Raw genomic sequence first — 20530 nt, 5'->3', positions numbered from 1 at the left:
GCATTCCAGTGACGCCTCATATGACCCGAAGTTGTTTATGTCGTCCGTCTAAAGCTCTATTATGCCCGCTGAAGGAATGCTATGTTTCCCCTCCGGTGTTTATTGTGCATAATCGGTTTCAGTTGTTTCTGGTCGCCTTATTTCTTTAAGGCATCGGGCCGGTGCTCGAGGCATTACTCCGGTCTTAAAGAAACATCGGGTCGATGGTTCTTTGAGAAAGGAGTAATGCCGCGCATTTTTGTAGTGTTTGTTCATTCTTCAACACTGCTGGCCCGCGGCTATATCGATTTGTTTGGGATGCAAAACGCGACCAGATTTTTCTCGGTTGATCGCGCACAGTCAAAGCCGATCCTGCGTTGTTACGGACTGTTGTGGTAACTTTACGCGCCGTATCTCGAAAGTTCACTATAAGCTTCAAATTGAACACTGCCGAGACCAGCGGGCATTCCGTTCGACGACTGCCGAACATGCTTGTTGCTGTGTCGCCACCGAGCCACCGAGTTCTTTGTGGCGTAAGTCTGCCCAATTAACAGTTTGTTCAGAAGCCCTTTTTCGCTGTCTTTCTGACCACTGTACTGCCGTCACTACTACGTGACAATATTGTTATCTGGCTTTATGTTTAAATCTATTACGCAAACGGTATCGGTATAGTCTGTGAGTCGCAATATCATGGGCAGCATGGAAAAATGTTTAGGTGTTACAATTTGACCAGCATTATACACATAGTTTAGGTATAGGTTTTGCATAACGCAAAATTTGTTTAAGTTGGCGAATGTAGTTGATTTCCGGACCAGTTGATCTGGTTAACATGTGAATAGACAGGACCATTTTAAACCAATTTTTAAATTTTTGCTGCAGGAGTGTATCGGACACTACGGATTACACCGGTTATTCGAGCCAGACATGTTAATTATCAGTCCACATGACATTTCCACAACATGTGGGTAGTGAATATAGCACAGACATTCAGAATGGTCCACAATGTCAACAGGGCAAGCGTTGAAGTTAATATCAGCATGAAAGGTGACGGCTCTATTTTTTGATAGAACAATAACTGCTTTAGTTTTACTTTCGTTAATCTTCATAGAGTTAGGTGCGGACCACTATTGTAACGGGGCTATACTATTATTGCAATTAGAGAAAGGTTAATTTATGTTTTTATGGAAGTGCTATATCGTCTGGATATACATTAAATTTGACGTTCTGATTAATATTAACAACGCCATTTATCAATAGGAGGGGCTCAGTATGATGCCCTTCGGGACACCACATGGCAGCGGCAAGATTCGTTATCGCGAGATAATAATTTAGACAACTTATGGACGAGGAGATAAATATGATCACAAGAATTGCAACCGATACCCACATATGCCATAAATATTATACCTACAAACCAAAATTGCATGATTCGCCAAGTCAAAAGCCTTAGAAAAGTCGACAAAGAAGTCAATCACTGGTTCCTTGGGTAAAAATTGTGTTAAAATAAATTCTTCTAGCCCAATCATGGCTAATTCTGTAGGCATGCTTTTGCAAAAGCCGAATTAGTGCGGTGTCAATAAATTTTACTTCTCAGCAAAATTCGACAGCCTATTGCGAATTATTTTTTAAGAGCCTCACAAAAAACAGGCCTCATCCGACCAGAGTAAGCGGATGAGGTTAAGTTTGCGGGAATACGGTGACCGCAGCTGGCAGACAGGGTTAATTGTAGAGACATGGGAGCGGCCTTTGCCCTGCACTGGGCGCAGTCAGACTGATGATGATGATGAAAAAAAGTGGTAAGACAGATACCTGTCGACAATTGCTTAACTAATTTCGATTTCACTTATTAAAGAGAACCACAACTTAAGCAATTTGCATCTTTGCCGAAAATCTTGCTGTAGTCATGCAGATAATAAAATATCTTAAAGAACTAGTGCTATGATATCTTCGACACATTTCACAGGTTTTCTTTGAATTTTGTCAGTATACCTACGACTCATAGTGTGTTGCTGGGCGAGTTAGTGATTGAATATCTAGAAGAAAAACAGCGTAAAAAGAAGCTCTCGTGTTTGTCTGCTCCTTCATCGTCCCATTTTTATGCACTTGTTTTTCTTCTAAGTTCCTAGCTGATGCTATTATTTAAATTTCGGACTGTTGAAAGCACTTGTACTGTGACTGGTTGCAGAAGAAACGACTTATCATTCCTCAGGTTTACATATTAACATGTATCTGAAGACCTAATTGACGTACATATGTTTACGAAGAAATTATTGAAAGCACATGCCACCTCACTCGGCACATTTTTTACATAAATGATGGACGAGAAATATTCTATGCTTGCAATAGACCGGTCGATCGTTATTTTGTTTTGATCCTGTTTCAAAATGGTCAAGTCGTCAATATTATGCGTGTCTTTATACCTTCATTTATAGAACAAAGTACCACAGCAATATATTTAGGCGGCGTACCCCTATGTGGATTAGGTTTGATTAAGAATTCATTACTCAACAGCATTACTCAATAGCAATGGTGTTAGAAGAAAAGAAATATAAAAACATCCATAATTAAAGGATAGCCCTTCTTTGCATGCTTATGGCTGCGCCTTGGTGGATGCGGATGAGTAACTACTCCGTTATCTCAATGCATCGCAAAAACATGGGGTTCATTCTGAGACACATGGTGCAAAATAGGTTAATTCTATACCCAGAGTTTCCCCACATAAATTGTCTTAGAAGTGGTATACTTACCATCCGACGGCTCCTCCTCTGAAAGAGAGAAAAAATTGGTTTGGTTTATGGTTTATGGTGGTTTAACGTCCAAAGTGACTCAGACCATGAAGGATGCGGCAGTGAAGGGCTCTGAAAATTTCGACCACCTGGGGTTCTTTACCGTGCATTGAAATGGCACAGCACACAGGCCTCTAGAATTTTGCCTCCATCGATATTCAACTACCGCGGCCGCGGGATCAAACCCTCGTCCTTCGGGTCAGTGTAGCCGAGAGCCATAACCATTGAGCCACCGTGGCGGCGACAAACAGAAAAAATTCTTTAAGAAAAGGTACCACACGTACCAAAGGCAATTTAACAGCGCACAACCTCGCAGTTGTATCCAAGTTGTCACACGTTCTCCAGCGTTCCAATATGAAGGCCTCTTATGACAGCGAAATGAATAAACGCCTGTCTACTGAACCTTTAGTTCATCTTAGCGTATTCTTGAGAGCCGCTTAAAATTACTCGGTTGCTTCAGGAAAGGGTGCCTATTAGCGTAAGTTCAAAACAAAAATACATGTGTAAAGAAAAGAAATTTTACGCTTTTAAAAGTGGCTTTCTGCACCAAACGAAAAAGTCTAATAAGGATGCATTCTCAAGAGTTCTTGAAGAACTACCCCCCATCATGCTCCGACATCGCTTAGCATGGCATCTAGAGTGCGAAGAGAACTGTCTTCTGAACGTTCTCTTCACATTTTTCATAGAACTAATGCATATTTGCACCGGAGAGCTCTAGAGACACGGGAAAGTATTCAAACATTTAGGCAAGGCGAAAATCACAAATTTCTTCCAGCAGTATTAAAAAAAAGTAGGCCTTCTGTAGTAGTGTCCTTCCGTTTAACTCGTGAATAAAAGCTCTTGTGGTCTCCTGGTTTACTGCCTCTTGATTTACAATAACACTTTCATCAAGTGAACATCTGACGGGCTGCCATTGAGGACGTGTTGCATATGCTCGCAAAGGATGCAGATAGACGCGCTACGTGCACACCAGGGAGTGCGCGCCCTCAGGCAGCAGGGTCTCTGAATGCAGCACAGGTGACGCCGTTGCTTCTTCCGCCCTGGAGAAGGTGAACTAACTGATGCTTGTACAGTGTTAACTCAAGTACGACGTTTTTTAGGGAAACTAGGGTCGCCGCAGTATTTGCAACTGAAAATCCCGCGATTTCCAGCTGGCAACTAGCACGTCATGCTGAAGGGCGTTAACCTCAAAGGAACGTGGGTGTCCTCCAGAATGATGCGTCAGCAGTCTCGCCAACCGAAATTATTTGAACTCTGGATGCTGTACCAAGGAATTGTCATTTATGGTCATGTTATTTGTAGATGCGCACATACAGGTAGCCCATGCTCGCGCAACTGTGCTAAAGAAAAGGAGTTATATATTTTAGGAAGCAATATGTGTAGGCCAGTTGGTGAGACATCAGGAGGCTATATATATACACTCTGACTAGCGCCGTTCTACGGCCGAAACTTCAATAAATTGTTTGGATTGTTTTGACATTGGTTCACGTTTTATCAGTACAACTGACCATGCCGAGATATCCTTTTAGGTTTTAACTGGTTCAAGCGTGACGTTAATAGAAAGTATAGACAGGAAGTGGGGAGACTTCCAGAGCTTATTCGAGTTACTACCGAGGTAGTAACTCGAGTAAGTTCGGGTAAGTTCGTAAAAATGCGGCGCAAGCTGGCATTGGGAGAAATCTCGCGTAAGATCGGAGGAGCGTCGCGCCAGCTGCGTGAGAAGTTCCTCGGGAAGAGCTACATGCGTCGCACAATCCCCACCGGTGGCTGGAACAGTAACATCCACCTGCCAGTACAGTGGCGCATCACTTAACCGTTGTGTCACTGCGCCGGTAGTAATATGAGGACTCGCCACTATATGTGAATGTTATGTGGAGAACGAGCAATTCGGTATATATGGGCACTTACCCATGGAGCTCCAAATAGTGTGCGCTTTGATGGCCAACGCCAACTAAGTTACGCAAATGCGCAAACCACAAACGTCCCAAAGGAAACAGCAGTAGTGCACAGTCCTTTCGCATTCATAGCACGTAAGCAGACTTAAGTGCAGCTGATATTTTTTTCTTGCGCCGTACTCTTCGGTATTGTGTGTTTTGGGAAAGAAGACTGACACTTGTTAGTCATCCGTGCCTTTTTGCCAACCTCTTATACAGGCCTTCTTTGTACCTTGTCTCTGTGAATAAATACTCATTCATTAATTCATTGGATGTAGCCTGGCTCGGTCTACGTCCCGGGTGTGGAAAGTGCAGTACTTAGCTTTTCTACGTTCGCTCATATCAAGTAGTCTGAATCAACTCCTTGAGTCATGTCTATAAAACATAAGGAAAGGCTATCGAATGATAACTTTCAATTATGCTGAACGTAAAACCGCAAAAAGACAAGGACGCAGGATGAGACAGATAACACTAGCGCTCGTATTGTCTGTCTTATTCTGTGTTCTTGTCTTTTTGCGCTTTTACGTTCAGCATGGAAAACCAACTCGCCCAAAGGCGGCCACTAATGAACTTTAAATTAGTAACTCTAGTCGTCGTTGTCATTGCGATCTATGCATGCAATACATTCTGGCGACCAGCAAGCTTCCAAGTACCGATTAACAGCGTGGAGAGCCCCACGTAAATGAGCAGCAGCAGCAGCAGGATGGTGCAGCAGACGACGACGGCGACCTGCTTGCGTTCCTCCGTTTCGTTTTCCGAGCCGCCAGGAGATGGCTGCACGAAGCTCATCTGTGAGCTGAGAGCGAAAACGGGAGCTTGGGATTAGCCAGCTTCCTCATCATCAGGGCTAGCACTCGCTCGTACACTGTTGGACTGTGACGCTCAAGAGAGAGAGAAAGAGAGACAGCAGGAAAATTTATTTCCACGCTATATTAAACGTAGAGGATGTCCTCGGCCAGGGTGACCAAGCGAACTGGTCCGTTAGCTGGTCCGAGGCTTGCCAAGCCCGCCTTGAATGGGAAGAAGAGTTTGGAAAATGACTTGCTGAATGCCGACGCGGCAGGAGAAAAGCGGATATTCTAAATTAGCAGATGCTTCGGCAAAACTCGGACAGGAACGAGTTCTAGCAGTTGGTTGCGGTCGGACCATGTGTTTCCATGCTCTCTTTCAAGCAGGCTTCTTCAGGTGCACCGTACACCATAGGGTGAAGGGAGGTGTGGGTAATTCTGTGAAGCGTTGCGATTAACTTCATTTCCCTGGAAAAAGGAAGGTGAGTGATTCCGGTGAAATTAAATGTCCAGGCCATGGCAAGGTGTCCTAATAAGGATTAGGGCTGCGCCAATCAGGCTGGACAGTGGACATAGAAACAGAAATGACACCACGCATTACCTGTCCTGTCTCATTCGCGCAGTCCTATGTATTATTTAAATGAACCACCTAGCCCACAAGAGCGTTCTACTGCCAAGGGGTTGCACCTGATTTTTTCTCCCTGCATATGTAATGCCGTCCTTGCGAAGGGACTTCGCACCTTTCAAGACCACCTGCTTTCTTAAAGTCTCTGAAGAGATTTGAAAAAAAAAAAACACAGCAGACTGTGGCGATGCAGTAGCCTACCATCGCAGTAGCCGCTCACAATGTAGTGGTCTCTGACGACTTCACCAGAAATCTTACTGGCCCCATTTCTTGGCTGGTAGCACGTGCTGCATAAAATGTCCAAATTGTCGACGATGCGAAACGCTGATAATGTCTGCTTGATTTCCAAACCCAAATGAGCTGCCAACGAGGACATTTATAATGATTTATATTTATTTTTTATATGTTGATACCCTCAAGGCATACAGCATTGAAGAGGGCAGTGGGTTACATGACAATTGATAGATCGCAGTACAGAAGAGAAGTAATATAATGGACAAAAACAAACAAAAAATTCGTGTACGAATTCTGGTATTACTGAATATTAATTTCTTCTTTGAGTACATCTTTCTTAAAGAGTAAAGAGCCAGTGATCATGGCGGCGGAAGAGAGAAGGTGGTTCCAGTTTCTCGACGTAGTTTCAATGAGTATTTCTCTTCTATATATCTGTCTTGTAGTCATCTAGTCACTGTACTTGAACAGACTGGATTAGAGATACTAAATCTCACTCTCAGTAAGGAAGGTGTATTTCTGGTCCTACTTAACCTAAACACTAAGAAGGCTACAGGTCCCGATTACTTACCAAATCTCTTCCTCTGCAGATATGCAGAATGGTCGGCGAAGTATCTTCGTGTTATATTTATTGAAAGTTTGCGAAAACCAGAAATCCCACACATTAGAAAATAGATATAGATACCTCTGCATAAATCAGGCGACAAACTTAGTGTAGCAAACTCGCGGAATATATCGTTTTCAAGCATTTATTTCGTGTTTAGAAGATAATGACGTCTTTTCAAGTGCTCAACCTGGTTTTCGCCGCGGCCTGTGGACAGTAACACAACTTATTTTCAAGAAAAATGAACTGATGAAGCTCCCAGATAACGGCGAGCAAACTGACATGGTTTTTCTTGACGTCGAAGAAGCTTTTTGCCGCGTGTCTCACCGAGACTTTCTACCAAAGTTTCGTTGTATTGTAAGGAATGAACAAATTTCCAGCTGGATTGATGCATATCTTTCACAATGCCGTCTATATGTACAAATCGGTAGCATCCCTTCGCGTCTAGCATCAGCCATATCTTGGGTTCCTCAACGTATGGTACTCGGTCCGTTTCTCTTTTCCATTCACATCAACGACTTCTATTTAACTGAGCAGTCCACTGTCGATTTTTCGCCGTTGACTCTAAAGAATAGCCGAAGATTCAACACACGCAGGCCAACTCGTCCTGAATTACTTCTTGGCATCAGTTAAAAACTGGCGCGGTTTAGGTCTAGGTTTAAGCTTATGGGGGTTTAACGTCCAAAATCGACTCGGGCTATGAGGGACGCCGTAGTCAAGGGCTCCGGAAATTTGGACCACCTGGTTTTTTTTAACGTGCACGGACATCGCACAGTACACGGGCCTCTAAAATTTCGCCTCCATCGAAATTCGACCACCGCGGCCGGGATCGAACCCGCGTCTTTCAGGTCAGCAGCCGAGCAGCTATACCACTAAGCCACCGCGGCAGCTAATTGGTGTGCTTTGTGGCACATGAAACTAAATATCTGTAAATGTACCCAGATGTCCCTAACCCGTAAAAAGAATGCACTTGTCTGCACTTACAAAATGAACAATGTACCACTTCAAAACAATCATTCAATTTAAATGCCTGGGAAGACATATCGCCTCAACGCTAAACTATAGTAGCCACTCTTAAAACCATGCTGGGGACACATCGTTTGACCCCTCGTTGACCCCACAAAAAAAAGGAATGTCTCTAAGAAACTCCATGCGGAATCTTTCCCACGCTCTTCAGGAGGGGCGGGGGGGGGGGGGTGCAGGGGTGGGGGGGAGATGGCCTCCCCTTTGTCTGGTTCGCCGCGAGACGCGACCGACGATGGATAAGAAGACGGAAGGAAGAGTAGAACGGGGCCTTCCTTTAATTAGCCGTGTCTGACCAGAGCCGTCTCGACCAGAGAGAGCCCGCCGAGGTTGTAGCCACAGCGCAGTACCTGTGTTTGGATGGACACGTGGAGCTTCGAGCTACGTAGCAGCGGACCTCCGAATCCTCCTCGCCCATTCCCACAGTGCTCCGCGTGCTATGTGCTCTGTGGCTCTTCCAATGTGTGCCTCGTGTGGAATTGGCCACCACGCGGTGAGAGGGCGGAGCCTAAGTGTACTTAAGAGGCGACCAGAGTGAGAACGATCGCTCTGGGCCCTGGTGACAAGGCTCATCCAGTCGCTAGACGCTATGAACTTTCAATTTGTGACAATTTGCTCTTTCCTTCTTAAACATGTAAATAAGCTTCTTGAATGTGCCAGTAAACCCGTTTGTTTTTCGTTTTCCCAACCTTCAAGTTCCATCTTTCCTCAGCCCGATGGCTCGAACACACTACCCGAAGGAGCCCGTGTTCGAGTGAGCCCCTGAGCTACGACACCACGTAAACCACATTGTCTCGGCGCTTCGAAGAAGCTCCGGCTCTTGCAACGTCGCTTAACGTACTGCATGTCTGAAACAAAGGTCGAGGCATACGTGTCACTATTAGGACCCTTACTGGAATATGCCGATGTCGTGTTGGGCCGTCACACTAAGTCTGGCATTAGCGCAATTGAAAATGTCCAGAGAAGAGCCATAAAATTTATCTACAACGCTTATGACAAGCACATATCGGTGCCTAATCTCAGGGAATGAAAGAGTTCCAGCAATTTAAACGGGACGAAAGTACATCGGCTGCAAATGCTCTGTAATATAATGAAAAAAAAAACAAAAATGAATTTTACCAATTACATGCAGTTCAACAGAACCAGACAGACCAGGTGGAAACATGACAATACAATTGGGATGCCTTATACTGAAACTAATGCACATCGCTTTTCCTTCTTTCCCCTAACCATAGAAGAAGGGAAAGAACTACCACCAGAGAGTGTGAACCTGTCATCGGCCGACTCTTTCGTGAGAGCTGTGAATGATCATGCGGCATAACACTTGCAAACTATCCTCTCATTTCCTTGTCGGAATGCTGTGAATGGCGGAGTGAGGCTTTTCTTTCGTAGTTCTATTGACGTTCACTTTAAACATATATGTGAAGGTCTACAGTGTGCTTAGTTTTATTGTTTTTGTACCACTACATCCTTGAGAGCCAAAGGGTAGTGGGCAGATTTTATAAATAAAAAAAGAATGTATTGAAATAGGCGCTAGTGCGACATGGAATCATGCCTACATTACGCGCGTGATCCTATCTCGATCACACAAATGAAAGTGTAACGAGCAGTTCACTGCGGAGCTTGTGATTTTAAACCTCATGAAACGGACACAGCCATGCAACCCTTCGACGAGATGCGAGTGAAAGTCAGCTGAAATCTAATCTCATGCTTGGTGTCTTATGATAGTTTGAGAAGATGAAGGGCACTGCTTTATTGTAGATCGCCTCTAGTTGGGAAATATAAGTGTTGGCCCCGGATCCCATACTGGTGACGCGTACTTTTGTTGCGAATGAGTAATAGTTCTGTAAAAAACGATATTTGTGCTTGTAGGAGCCGAGTGAAACTTACCGTAAAGTGCTACCATCTTCGTTTTCAGGTAAGAACAGAAGAAATGTGGACGCCGCGGTACTTGTAGGAGTCAACAGATTCGATAGAAATACCATGAAGACAGTGTGTTGGTAAGCTGTTAATCGTGCGGGTATTCCATGCAGTACGCTGGTATATTTTACACGCTTATTTTCATTAGCCACGTTTCGCACCAGGATGGAAGGCGTTTCTATTAGACTGCGGTGTGTTTCTGGCAGTTTTACATCCTCTTTCTCATTATTATCAAGCCTTGTTGTACGTATGTTATCAACAAAAGTCAATAGAAACCTGTCCATTGCCTTGGAAAAATTTAAGAAAATATACTCTGCGATGAAACGACGATCGAGAATGATATATACTGTGCGGTGCATAAAGAAAGCTGCGTCCCTTATTAACATGAGTTGAGAAAACCGTGTTGAGCACGGTGGAAAAGTGAAATCGAATCTACAAGTTTTATCATGTGTGAGAAAATAACTTGCTCTAAATCCTTAAATGAGACGCTGGTGATGGATATGTGCCTGTAATTAGCTGGTGAATGTTTACTTGCAGATTTTTGCATTAGGGCAACGTTCACTATTTTCCAATCGGCCAGAAGATCACCGTCATAACTGTTAAAATATTTTACCTAAATATATTGAGGAGTATAACCGAATCCTATTTCTGAACTTTGTACAATAGTGGTGAACACCGTCCCTAGAAAATGGCTGTAGAGTTGCAATAACTTTAGCTATTCCTTCATGCTCAATCATCCGAGGCTGCATCGGTGACTAGTTGGGGTAACAAAATAAAGACAAATCAGCAAAGGGCAGAGTGTTTTTCTCTGGCCTAGTTGCTGCACTGCTGATTGAAGGAAAACACAGAGCGAGAGCCCAGAGAAAATTACTGATTCAATTTATTTCTCCCATACTGAACTCTTTTGTATGTAAACAAACTAAGCACGATTCAGCCATGTTGACTGGACGGCACTTAGAACGCACAGACTGTCCTTACCGATGAGGACACTCAATATTACTATAAGATAGCTGGCTATCTACACCTGTGGATATCAGAGTTACAAATTTTTCTTCAGTTTTACCCAGTCTCAGTACCATCTGAGATTCTTTAAAAGATGCAATTTTCTCGCCGACTCCGGCTCCCTAGTCCGTCAGTACGAGCCTGGAGCAGGTGGCATTCCTTTGGAAGATTTCCGACAGCATTATTCATGCCTTCATGGGCGCTGTCTAGCGTGTCCAGTGCTTTCGCAACAGTGATGAGCCTGCTCACAATATTTTTGAGAGAAGATTCAATGTTTTCCTGCTCGTGCCAAAGCTCTTGGATGCTTTGATACTGACCTACTTAAGTCCTCTTTACGTCGTGTAATGGTTTAAAGCCGACAATTGTGGCTAATATGTGGCGTAATCGTTGTTAACTCTTTTTCATCGTCTTCGCTGCCAGGCCAACGAAGAGGAAGACCGCTGGAATAGTGCGCTGGGTCGGGCTGTGCTCGATCCTGGGTTGAGGTGCACGCATGAAAGCTCCTTTTTAACTGCCGCCCAAGACTTCAGTTCTTGGGTGCCTGCTCGTGCCTCATCCTCAACATTTGGCGCCGAAATCCGAGAGTAGATTCTGCACCTTCCGAGGGCTCCGAGTGCTGCTTCGCGGTGGAGAGGCTGAAATCCAAGCAAACGGCTCGACGGGCGCAGAACATTTGACTTATCAACGAGGAAAGTGCTCTCAACTAACTTGCCTCTACGAGAGCCTGAAGGCAAACAACGACGAGCTGAAGACGATAAATGACGAGCTCTAAATGCACATCTGCGATAATGCAATCTTTGAAGCCGAGTACGCGACAGTCATCAAGTATGAAGTCCGCTTGACGCATGCCTGATCGAACGTCTTTCATGCATGGCAACCCCGCCTTCCGTAACTGCTGCTCGAGTTCTCGCCGCACCTCCAGAAAGGCCCGAAGCCAACTTAACAAAGTTGACCGTCGCTCGTTTCTCTGTGGACCTGCGCCGTTGAAGCGCGTTATGGGGAAAATTTGAGCAAATTATCAATTGAAACATTGCTCGCACTGCCACTGAAGCATGTTACGAGGAGGCAGTTTCAATGCTTAAGAAACGTGTTCGGCGGCAAGATAGGCTTGGAGCAAAAAGGATTTCTTTGGGATTTTCATGCTTGCACCCATTCGTTCGTCAACCGACACGACGGCATTCCGCAAGGTCCATGAACAAGTTCTGACCAACATGAGAGGGCTAGAGATTTTGGGTGTGCATAAGACACCACTTTCCTTTTCTTCAATGCTCTGTGACGCTCATTGGACGTTAGCGCGTGCGGTGGTCATGCAGTACTATCGCTCATGTGCAACTGGCACAGCAAGTGATGACCAAGAAGCCACTCAGACTGCGTCTGAGCTGGATGGCTTGCTGGAGTTTGCAGCATTTTAAGTCTAAAGCTTAAAGAAGACTGTCTACAAAGATCAAGGAGACCCGGTAATCTCATCAGAGTCCCGGGCGCAGCACTCCAACAGCGTGTACGGGAGAGCGCGTTTGCCAGCGCCAGGGTCGGCCGTTCTTCTGGCCACTCCTCAAAGATCGTTGAGACTTGTGCTTTTCTGTCAGTCTACTGACCCCTTCACGCAGTCATGCCACGCCGAACTTCCCCCTCCGGATAAGAATCAACTTCTAAGAACATGCAGCGCATGGTGCAGGAAGGGGCACCGTGCAAGAGGCTGCCGTCGCAGCATTACCTGCTCGAGAGCGAAGGAGAAAACTTGTCAAGGTGAGGCCCACATGAGCACCGCCACCACAGCCTGCACATCTTTCGGACAGAGAAGACCTAATGAGCCGTTCGGATCACACTTATGCGTTCTTTTGCAAACGTTCCGCGCCTGCGCAGTGGGCGGAAACGCATGCCGCTATATTAGAGGAATATTCGATGATGGCAGGCACCGCCCATTCATCACTGAAGCGTTGTCGCAACGTTTGCATTTGAAGTCTGTGGGCGTCATCCCCATTTTCGTTAGTAGCTTTGCAAACGTCTCCGACCAGGCGGCCAAGAAACTACGCATTGTAGAACTTCGCTTGAAAACGCATTTTTAAGAAACAGAGGTTAATTTACTTCCCATTGACATCCCTCACATGTTTCATGATATTGATGAGACGCCCATGGATTCGTCCTTTGTGGTATCGTTTAAGCAGTGTGGCACGAACATCTCTGACGAGCTGCTGCATCCCAACGTCGTCACGCGAGTTGGTGTGAGTGTACTCTCTGGCTCAGGTCAGATATGGACTGTTATAACGAGTAAAGTCTGCAGGTGTAACATGGCTGAGTCCCAGAAAGATTTGGAGTTCAAACTCTGATTAACTTTCCAAGGTATTACGACATGCTCGAGGGCGGAGCGAGCCGCTCATGGATGATGGTTTGTGTGCTGCAAGCGAACGCACCAGAAAGCGACGAATGACAGCGCTCTTTTTGGAAACATGAAAGCTTGGGAATATCAGATCCTGATCTAACCACTGAATCGACTAGTGGAACCGTGCGCGAGTTAGAACGGAATATCCTATTGCGTGATGGAAGATATGGAGTCGCATTACCATGGAAGAGGTAGTGCGAGCCTTCAGAGGACTGACATTTAGCCATCACGGGACTGAAAAAGCTCATCTGTCAACTTTCGAGCAATGGCCACGTGCTCGATATTTATTCAAAGACGATAACTGTGGATACCTCCCTGCGGGACATACAGAAGTGATAGACAGCCTTGCTGCAAACCCCGCATTGCTTTATTAGATACCTCACAAATAAGTTGCCAGAGAACAAGCCCTGACTACAAAGCTGAGGGTAGTTGACGGATCTTCGCATGCCAAAGGATGCAGTTCACTTAATGACTTTCTTAAAAACAGGTCCAGTTTTTATCAAGACCTCGTCAGAGTTCTCCTGGCTTTCGACCATACCTTATCACCGTGTCAGCCCACGTTGCAAAGGCTTTCCTACATATCTCCTTTCGAAAGGAACATAGAGATGCATTTCGCTTCCTTTGGTTCAGAGAAGGCACCATTTCCAAGTGTTCTCCAAATTACATGCAAGAGTGCAGAATGACAAGCGTGCGGTTTGAAGCAATCTACAGCCAGTTTTTACTGACTGAATCATTCTTTACCACTTGAAACCAGCACCCACCGACAAAGCTGCATTGGCCAGGGTGCTTGGGGAATCGATTTATGGTTATCTTATAACAAGCGCGGATACAGACGAAGAAGCCCTCCAACTGTGTCTCCAAGCGCAAGACATTATTCAAGAAGCGGGAATGAGCCTGCAGAATAGGCTACGAATTCGCACCGATTGATGCAAATCTTGGAGCAGGAACAACACTCAGCTGGCAAAGAAATGTCGCCGTCAAAGTTCTCGGCATTGCTTGGAATCCCGATCAAGACACCTTCAGCTTTTCAGTATCGAGTCTACTGGACTTCCTGAAAGCAAAGTCGGTCACAAAGTTCTTCGTCCTACAAGCAGCTTCAAGGAGATTTGATCCGCTAGGTTTTCTTCGCCCTTTTACCAACTCCATGCGAATTTTCTTCCGAAAACTCTGGTCACGTGATCTGGCGCTTGAAAACCTTCAGCACCGCAGCCGTGGCGTAGTGGTTGAGCATACGTCTTGCAAGCGGGGGGTGCGGGGTTCGCTCCCAAGTGTCGCTGGATACATATCGGTGATACAATGGGTACAAGCTTACCGTGGCCTCGTGCTCGGCTTATTCAGGGTGAAATTCTTGGGAATTAAATCTTTGATCCCACCTTGAGCAAACGAAAATACTCTGTGCCATAGCGCTCTTTGGTCGCAGGTGCCTTTGCGCCATAAACATTCACTATCATAATGAAGACCTCCAGCACGAATGGAATGAATGACAGGGAAAGTTGCGGAGAATAAAAGCTCTTTTAATCCCGCGTTAAATCGGTGGCCGACGCAAGCTACGTAGCGTACTAGAAGTGCACGCATTTTGAGGTGCAGCCCCCAAGCATGTGGTGCAGTGATCTACATCATGGTGACCACTCCCAGAGAAGCACGCTTCTCACGAAGTGCCGCGTGGCCCCGCTGAAAAGAACGATACCCTCTTAAACAGCTGTTTCTCCTGAAAAATAGCTTGCTACCTTTAAAAACAAACGTGCTTGTCAGTTCAAACTTCATGCCAGGGTAAGAATTGGCAAATTGAAAGTGAATACAAAAGTTGAATACACGATATCGCGTCGATGAATTAGCGACGAAACTGTTATCGCTGTGAAGCGGGAGGGCAGTACGCCGCCATGTTGTCAACGCACGTACGCAAGCCACGCAATGGCAGCAACGAAAAGGCCGAATCGCACGTGCAGTCGCGGCGAAAAAACATTGGCACAATGACGTTACCGTACGTGAAACTGTCTGTTAGCAATGCCCTTCACCGCAGAATGTGCAAGGTGACGACGCTGCTACGTGACTTTTCCCTCCGCACGGCCAGCTCGCAGCGCAACCACCCTGTGGCAGCGTGCATGCTTCGAGCTTGGATCTTGAACGCCATCTAATTTCTTGTGTAACCGTTTTCACGACGTCATCCTCGGCTGCAACTTCCTTTCGACCTACGGCGCAGTGATTGATTGCTTCCGTGAGGAAATCACGCTGTCTCCCTTTTGTGGCGCTTGCTTGTGCGCCCCGCCTATTTGCTCCACTAAGCGCCTAGTGGCTGAACACGCCGCCATATTTTACCCATTTCTTCTGCCCTTGTGCCCCTCACCTGCAACAGTTCCCTCGACAGCCCTCTTTATTTACTCCTACCGCGACCAGTGCGCAGCGCCCTCTCTGTTTCTCTATTCCCGCGATTTGCGACGATATCGGCCCATTGTTTTGCCCATCCTCTGTCCTATGCGTGTCGAAACTTCGACTCCTCTTTCACCTACGACGTCTCCGATTACTGTGCTTTTCTTCAGGTCAATGCCATGACCTGTTTGGCTGCATGCTGCAAGAGATTCGGTCCCCATCGATGTCTTCAATCGCGCCATCGTCCCGAACTGCCGCCCTATCTAAGCGACCGAATACCTATAGCACTTTAATGCTTTCGTGCATCTTTTGAATTTTTCTAGCAAACATTGGGGCCCGTGTCAGGCGTCGTGCATAGATTGGATGGATGAAAGGAGCTTTCTGCTCGAACGGGATTGTGGTAGGGGCTACCATACAGGGCTTTTTTACTGAATATCTCCATATACAGAACAACGGCCTGAGGTGCGAGTTGGTGCATGATGAAATGAACGGCGGCGCAAACAGGTACAGGTTAGTGTCCTTGTTAGCGCCGCCGTTCATTTCGGTATATCTGCATATATTCGCCATTTATGTTGACACAGATTTTAATCCTGAATTTGCAAGCTTACATCACCGTCCTGCTTTTGAGCCACCAGTCTTACAATCGGCCTTTGCTAACTTCCACCGCAGATTCTTTCACGTGACAATTGCTATTTCCGAACCCTATGCCCACTGGGGGAGTGACTATGCCTGCATCGACATCCAGATGGATACCATCAGATTCTGGTGTAATATATTCAATTGTTTCTGCAGGTTTACCACACACTGCACACGTGTAATTTTCTTGGTTAATTTTCTTCTTGTAGCTTCGCATTTTAGGACACCGTGACCTAGCTTCAAAAAGTAGGGCGTTACCCCTTGAATTATCATAAAACGCTTCCTTCCTGATTGGACTTTTCTGATTTCTATATATGTAATTCCACGCTCTGCTTCTTTTCGTTTGAATTCATCAAGTTATCGCCTTCTGCGTTTTTTACATGTCGAGTAGCGCTTTTCATTTCTACAGACTTTATTTTCTGTACATTTTCGGGTTAGTTTCCTCGTCTTTTTCTGCCACTGTGAGTCAACGCTATTCTTGTATGTAATTCAATACGATTGCCTCACACTTCCTTTGCTTCGAACGATGCCCAGCCTATTTCCCCCTTTACTACCTCTTTTGTGGCTCTGCCGTGCGTGCCTCGCGCTAATCTTCCAACAGCTGTTTGATTTTTTTTTATTTGACACTGTCAATCCCATCAGGGAGACTAACAGGGGGGCCATTCAAAAGCACAATGAGATGCAAATATAAAAATGAGGATTAATCAAAGTACATATCGAAAGATTGCACAAAGTTATACATCAGCAAATACCTGTAGAAAGTAAAATATGTAATAAGCTTGTGGAAGAAATTAGCATGACAAATAGTTGTACCCCAAGAGAAAAACAAGCAATGGGGAAAAAATTCGCAGCGACAAAAACAAAATAATTACTGAGATATAAGTAGTTCATTTTAAACAAGTGTGATAAAAGCATTTAATGTTGAACTGTAACAATGGACATGTTTAAGGAGTTCCATTCGCGTATAGCACGAGGAAAATAGGAATATTTGAACGAGTCAGTACGAAATGAATACTCGTTTAGTGTGCGCATGTGGTTATTACGTGTTTGCCGCGTTTCTGATTTTGATATGTATCTTGAAGTGTCGACTTTTAATTGATTGTGTAAGAATTAGTACGTATTAAGGCGCGCTAATTTTGCTTTGTTTTCAAGGGTTAGTAGTCCTGCGTGCCAGAGTATAGTAGGTGCAGTGATGGCGTAGAGGAAGAGCATCCGCCTCGCGTGCAAAAAGACAGGGGATCGAATCCCGGTCCACGCAAATCTCCATCAGATTAAACAAACCTGCGCGTGTCGCTGGAATAGCATGACTAGGCCTGGAGTGCGGCCTGCTCTACGTGAGCAGAACTGACAACGCACTCCCTCACCAGAACCGGATTTGGCCACCTTGGTGTAGTACTTGGCCAAAGCCTCCTCTATGACTAAACCATGCAATTAACTCTCAGTCCTCAGTCCCCAGTGGCTGCGGCGCAACTGACCAAGGCATTTGCGAGACCCGTGACGCAGTGGGGGGTGCTAAGAATCTCTCGCTGCGGACAGGCCGCCATTGGAAACTAAACCTCGCGACGTTGAACGCTTCAACCTTGTCCAGTAAGGCTGGTCTTACAATGTTGCTCGAGTGACCAGCGGATAATATATGGGATGGCATAGGGCTCAGTGTGGTTAGGAGGACACGTAGCGTGTACAGTGCGAAGATGTGGGCACGCACTATGCTATCGGGGGTTAGGGGGCAGGCGAGAACTAGGTGTGGGGCTTCTCGGCGATCGGTATATAGCTTACAACATAAAGGGGCTCTATAGTATTAATGACAGGGTGGCAGTTATCGTAATTTGGCCTAATAAGAGGTATAGAATGTGGCACAGGCTTAGGCACTTACATCCAGCCATGATGACAAAATTTCCCAAAGCTTCGATTAAGACGTGGTATCGGCAATGAGCAAAGTAAAAGCACCGTACACTGTACCGACGGGTGATTTCAATGCCATGGCAGGAAAGAAGCAGGCTGGAGACCAGGCACTAGGTGACTAGGGCATAGGCTCTAGGAATAGCAGAGGGAGTTAATTGTGAAGTAACTTACGAATCATGAATACCTCGAAGAAGTGCGCTACAACGACCACAGGATGGTAAGTTCTCGAATTATCCTACGCTTTAAGAAGGTACGGAAGAAGCTAGTCAAAGGGAAGCCCATTAACGAGATAGTGGTAAGAGCAAAAGTACAGGAATTCAGGATGTCACCTAGGAACAGATATTCGGTTTGAATAGAGAGAACGATATTCACGTTAAATCTATGAACGGTAACTTCACAGCCGTAATTACAAAGTGAGCAGCAAAGGTAGGCAATAGGATGATTCGAAACGATACCAGCAAGCTCTATCAGGAGACGAAATATCTTAAGAAACGACAAAGCATTAAATCATCAAACCCAGCAGACAGAATCAAATTGGCGGAGCTATATAAGTTAATCAGTTAACGCCAAGTAACTGATGTAAGAAAGTTTATTATGGATAGAATCGAGCATGCTGCACAGAACGGAAGACGCCTAAAAGCGATGACGAGGAAACTATGCATAGGCAAAAATCAGATGTATGCGTTAAAAGACAAAGAGAGAAAATGTCATTTGCGACATGGATAGGGTATTAAAGGACGTCACTGAAATTGGCAATAGCACACAGCAACGAGATATCCCGCCAGTAAAGAAGGACGAGGTAAAGAAAGCATTAAGAGCAGAGCAAAGGGGTAAAGCAGTTGGTAAGGATCAGGCACCAGCAGCTGTGTTGAAGGACGGAGGAGAGATTCTGCTAGAGAAACTCTGTATACGCAATGCCTTACGACCTCGATCGTAGTATAAGCTTGGGAGAACGGTAGCATGATCTTAATCTATAAAAAAGGAGAGATCGAGGACTTGAAAATTACACATCAATCAACGTACTGCCCGCTGTCTATAAGGTATTTAATTAGGTAATGGCTAATAGAGACAGGAGAATCTTCCGGCAGGTTTTCGTAAAGAAAACTCATCAGTAGTCCATATTCACCCTATAAACCACTTGATAGAAAAATGTGCAGAATAGAACCAACAACTATACAGGGTGTTTCACCCAAGAATTTACAGAATTTTTAAAAATAGGCTTTTTGGGTTAGCAGAGCGCATTTTTCGGCACATAATTGTCAGTCGCTGTAGTACATCAGAATACAGCTAATATGTGCTAACTACCAGGCTGGTTAACTACTATTCATTAGTTAACTTTTTAACTATTACTATTAGGATCCTTAATTATTGACATGTGTTGCCCACCGTAAGTGATATCTATATCAGTTATTAGAATTTGGGAAACGAGGTTACCCTCGGCAGCGTGGACCTACAAACTTTGGCTACATCGCGCAAAAATACATGCACTTTCGATGAGCTTGTAGGCAAAGCAACCTCTCCAGGGCATGCAACTCACCGAAACAGCTAAAATTTGTTGCGCCGCAGCGCCGAAGGTAACCGCGATTTCGAAGTTATAAAATGTCATATGAATATTACTTACGATTGGCTACATGCCCGACAATAATTAAGGAGGCTAACAGTAATAGTTGAGAAGTTAACAATTAAGTATTAGCTAACAATCTTCATAGTTAGCACATCTTAGCTGTGTTCTGTTGTATTATACCGCTAACAATGATATGCAGAAGAAAGCGCTCTTCTAACTCAAAAAGCCTATTTTCAGAAATCGTGTAAATATTTATGTGATACACCCTGTATACAGCCTTCGTAGATTACGAGAAAGCAAAAGGGACGATTGTTGGGCTAGTTGGTTCATGATACTGTGCTCTTATTTTCTCTAATCCCGCGTTTTCGCGCAGTTTCGTTCCAGTACTAGAAAGCATTTGACTCAATCGAAAGCTCAGCAGTCATGCAGGCATTGCGGAATCAGTGTGTAGAAGAACCTTGTGCAAAAACATACTGGAATATATCTGTAGGAGGTGCACAGCTACCATAGTCCTTTTTAAAGTCAGCAAGAAAATTCCACTAAGAAAGGTTGTCAGGCAGGAAGACGCAATCTCACCGATGCTATTCACCGCCTATTTACAGGAGCTATTCCGAGGCCTGGATTGGGAATAGTTGGGGATAAGTGGTAATAAAAAATACCTTTGTAATCTGCGATTCCCTGATAATATTGTCTTGCTAAGTCACTTAGGTGACGAACTTCAATGCATGGTAAATGAGTTAGAGAGGCAGAGCAAACCGCTGGGTCCCAAACTAACATGCAGAAAATCAA

At 45.1% G+C, this 20530-nt stretch overlaps 1 protein-coding gene across 1 annotated transcript in view; it reads right to left on the bottom strand.

Moving 5' to 3' along the window:
• LOC144123026 (uncharacterized) overlaps nt 1-20530 on the bottom strand; it is a 253091-nt gene that overhangs the window by 212011 nt on the left and 20550 nt on the right. Inside the window, exons 3-4 of the mRNA XM_077655952.1 lie at nt 5353-5495; nt 2727-2744 (exon numbers count right to left, since the gene is read on the bottom strand). Coding sequence (XP_077512078.1) covers nt 2727-2744; nt 5353-5495 — 161 coding nt within the window. The remainder of the gene's footprint in view (nt 1-2726; nt 2745-5352; nt 5496-20530) is intronic.

The sequence above is a fragment of the Amblyomma americanum genome, chromosome 3 (genome assembly GCF_052857255.1).
Source record: "Amblyomma americanum isolate KBUSLIRL-KWMA chromosome 3, ASM5285725v1, whole genome shotgun sequence".
In the NCBI taxonomy this organism is placed as follows: Eukaryota; Metazoa; Arthropoda; class Arachnida; order Ixodida; family Ixodidae; genus Amblyomma; species Amblyomma americanum.
The sequence above is the reverse complement of the archived record's forward strand: the minus strand, read 5'-3'. Positions and strand labels throughout refer to the sequence as shown.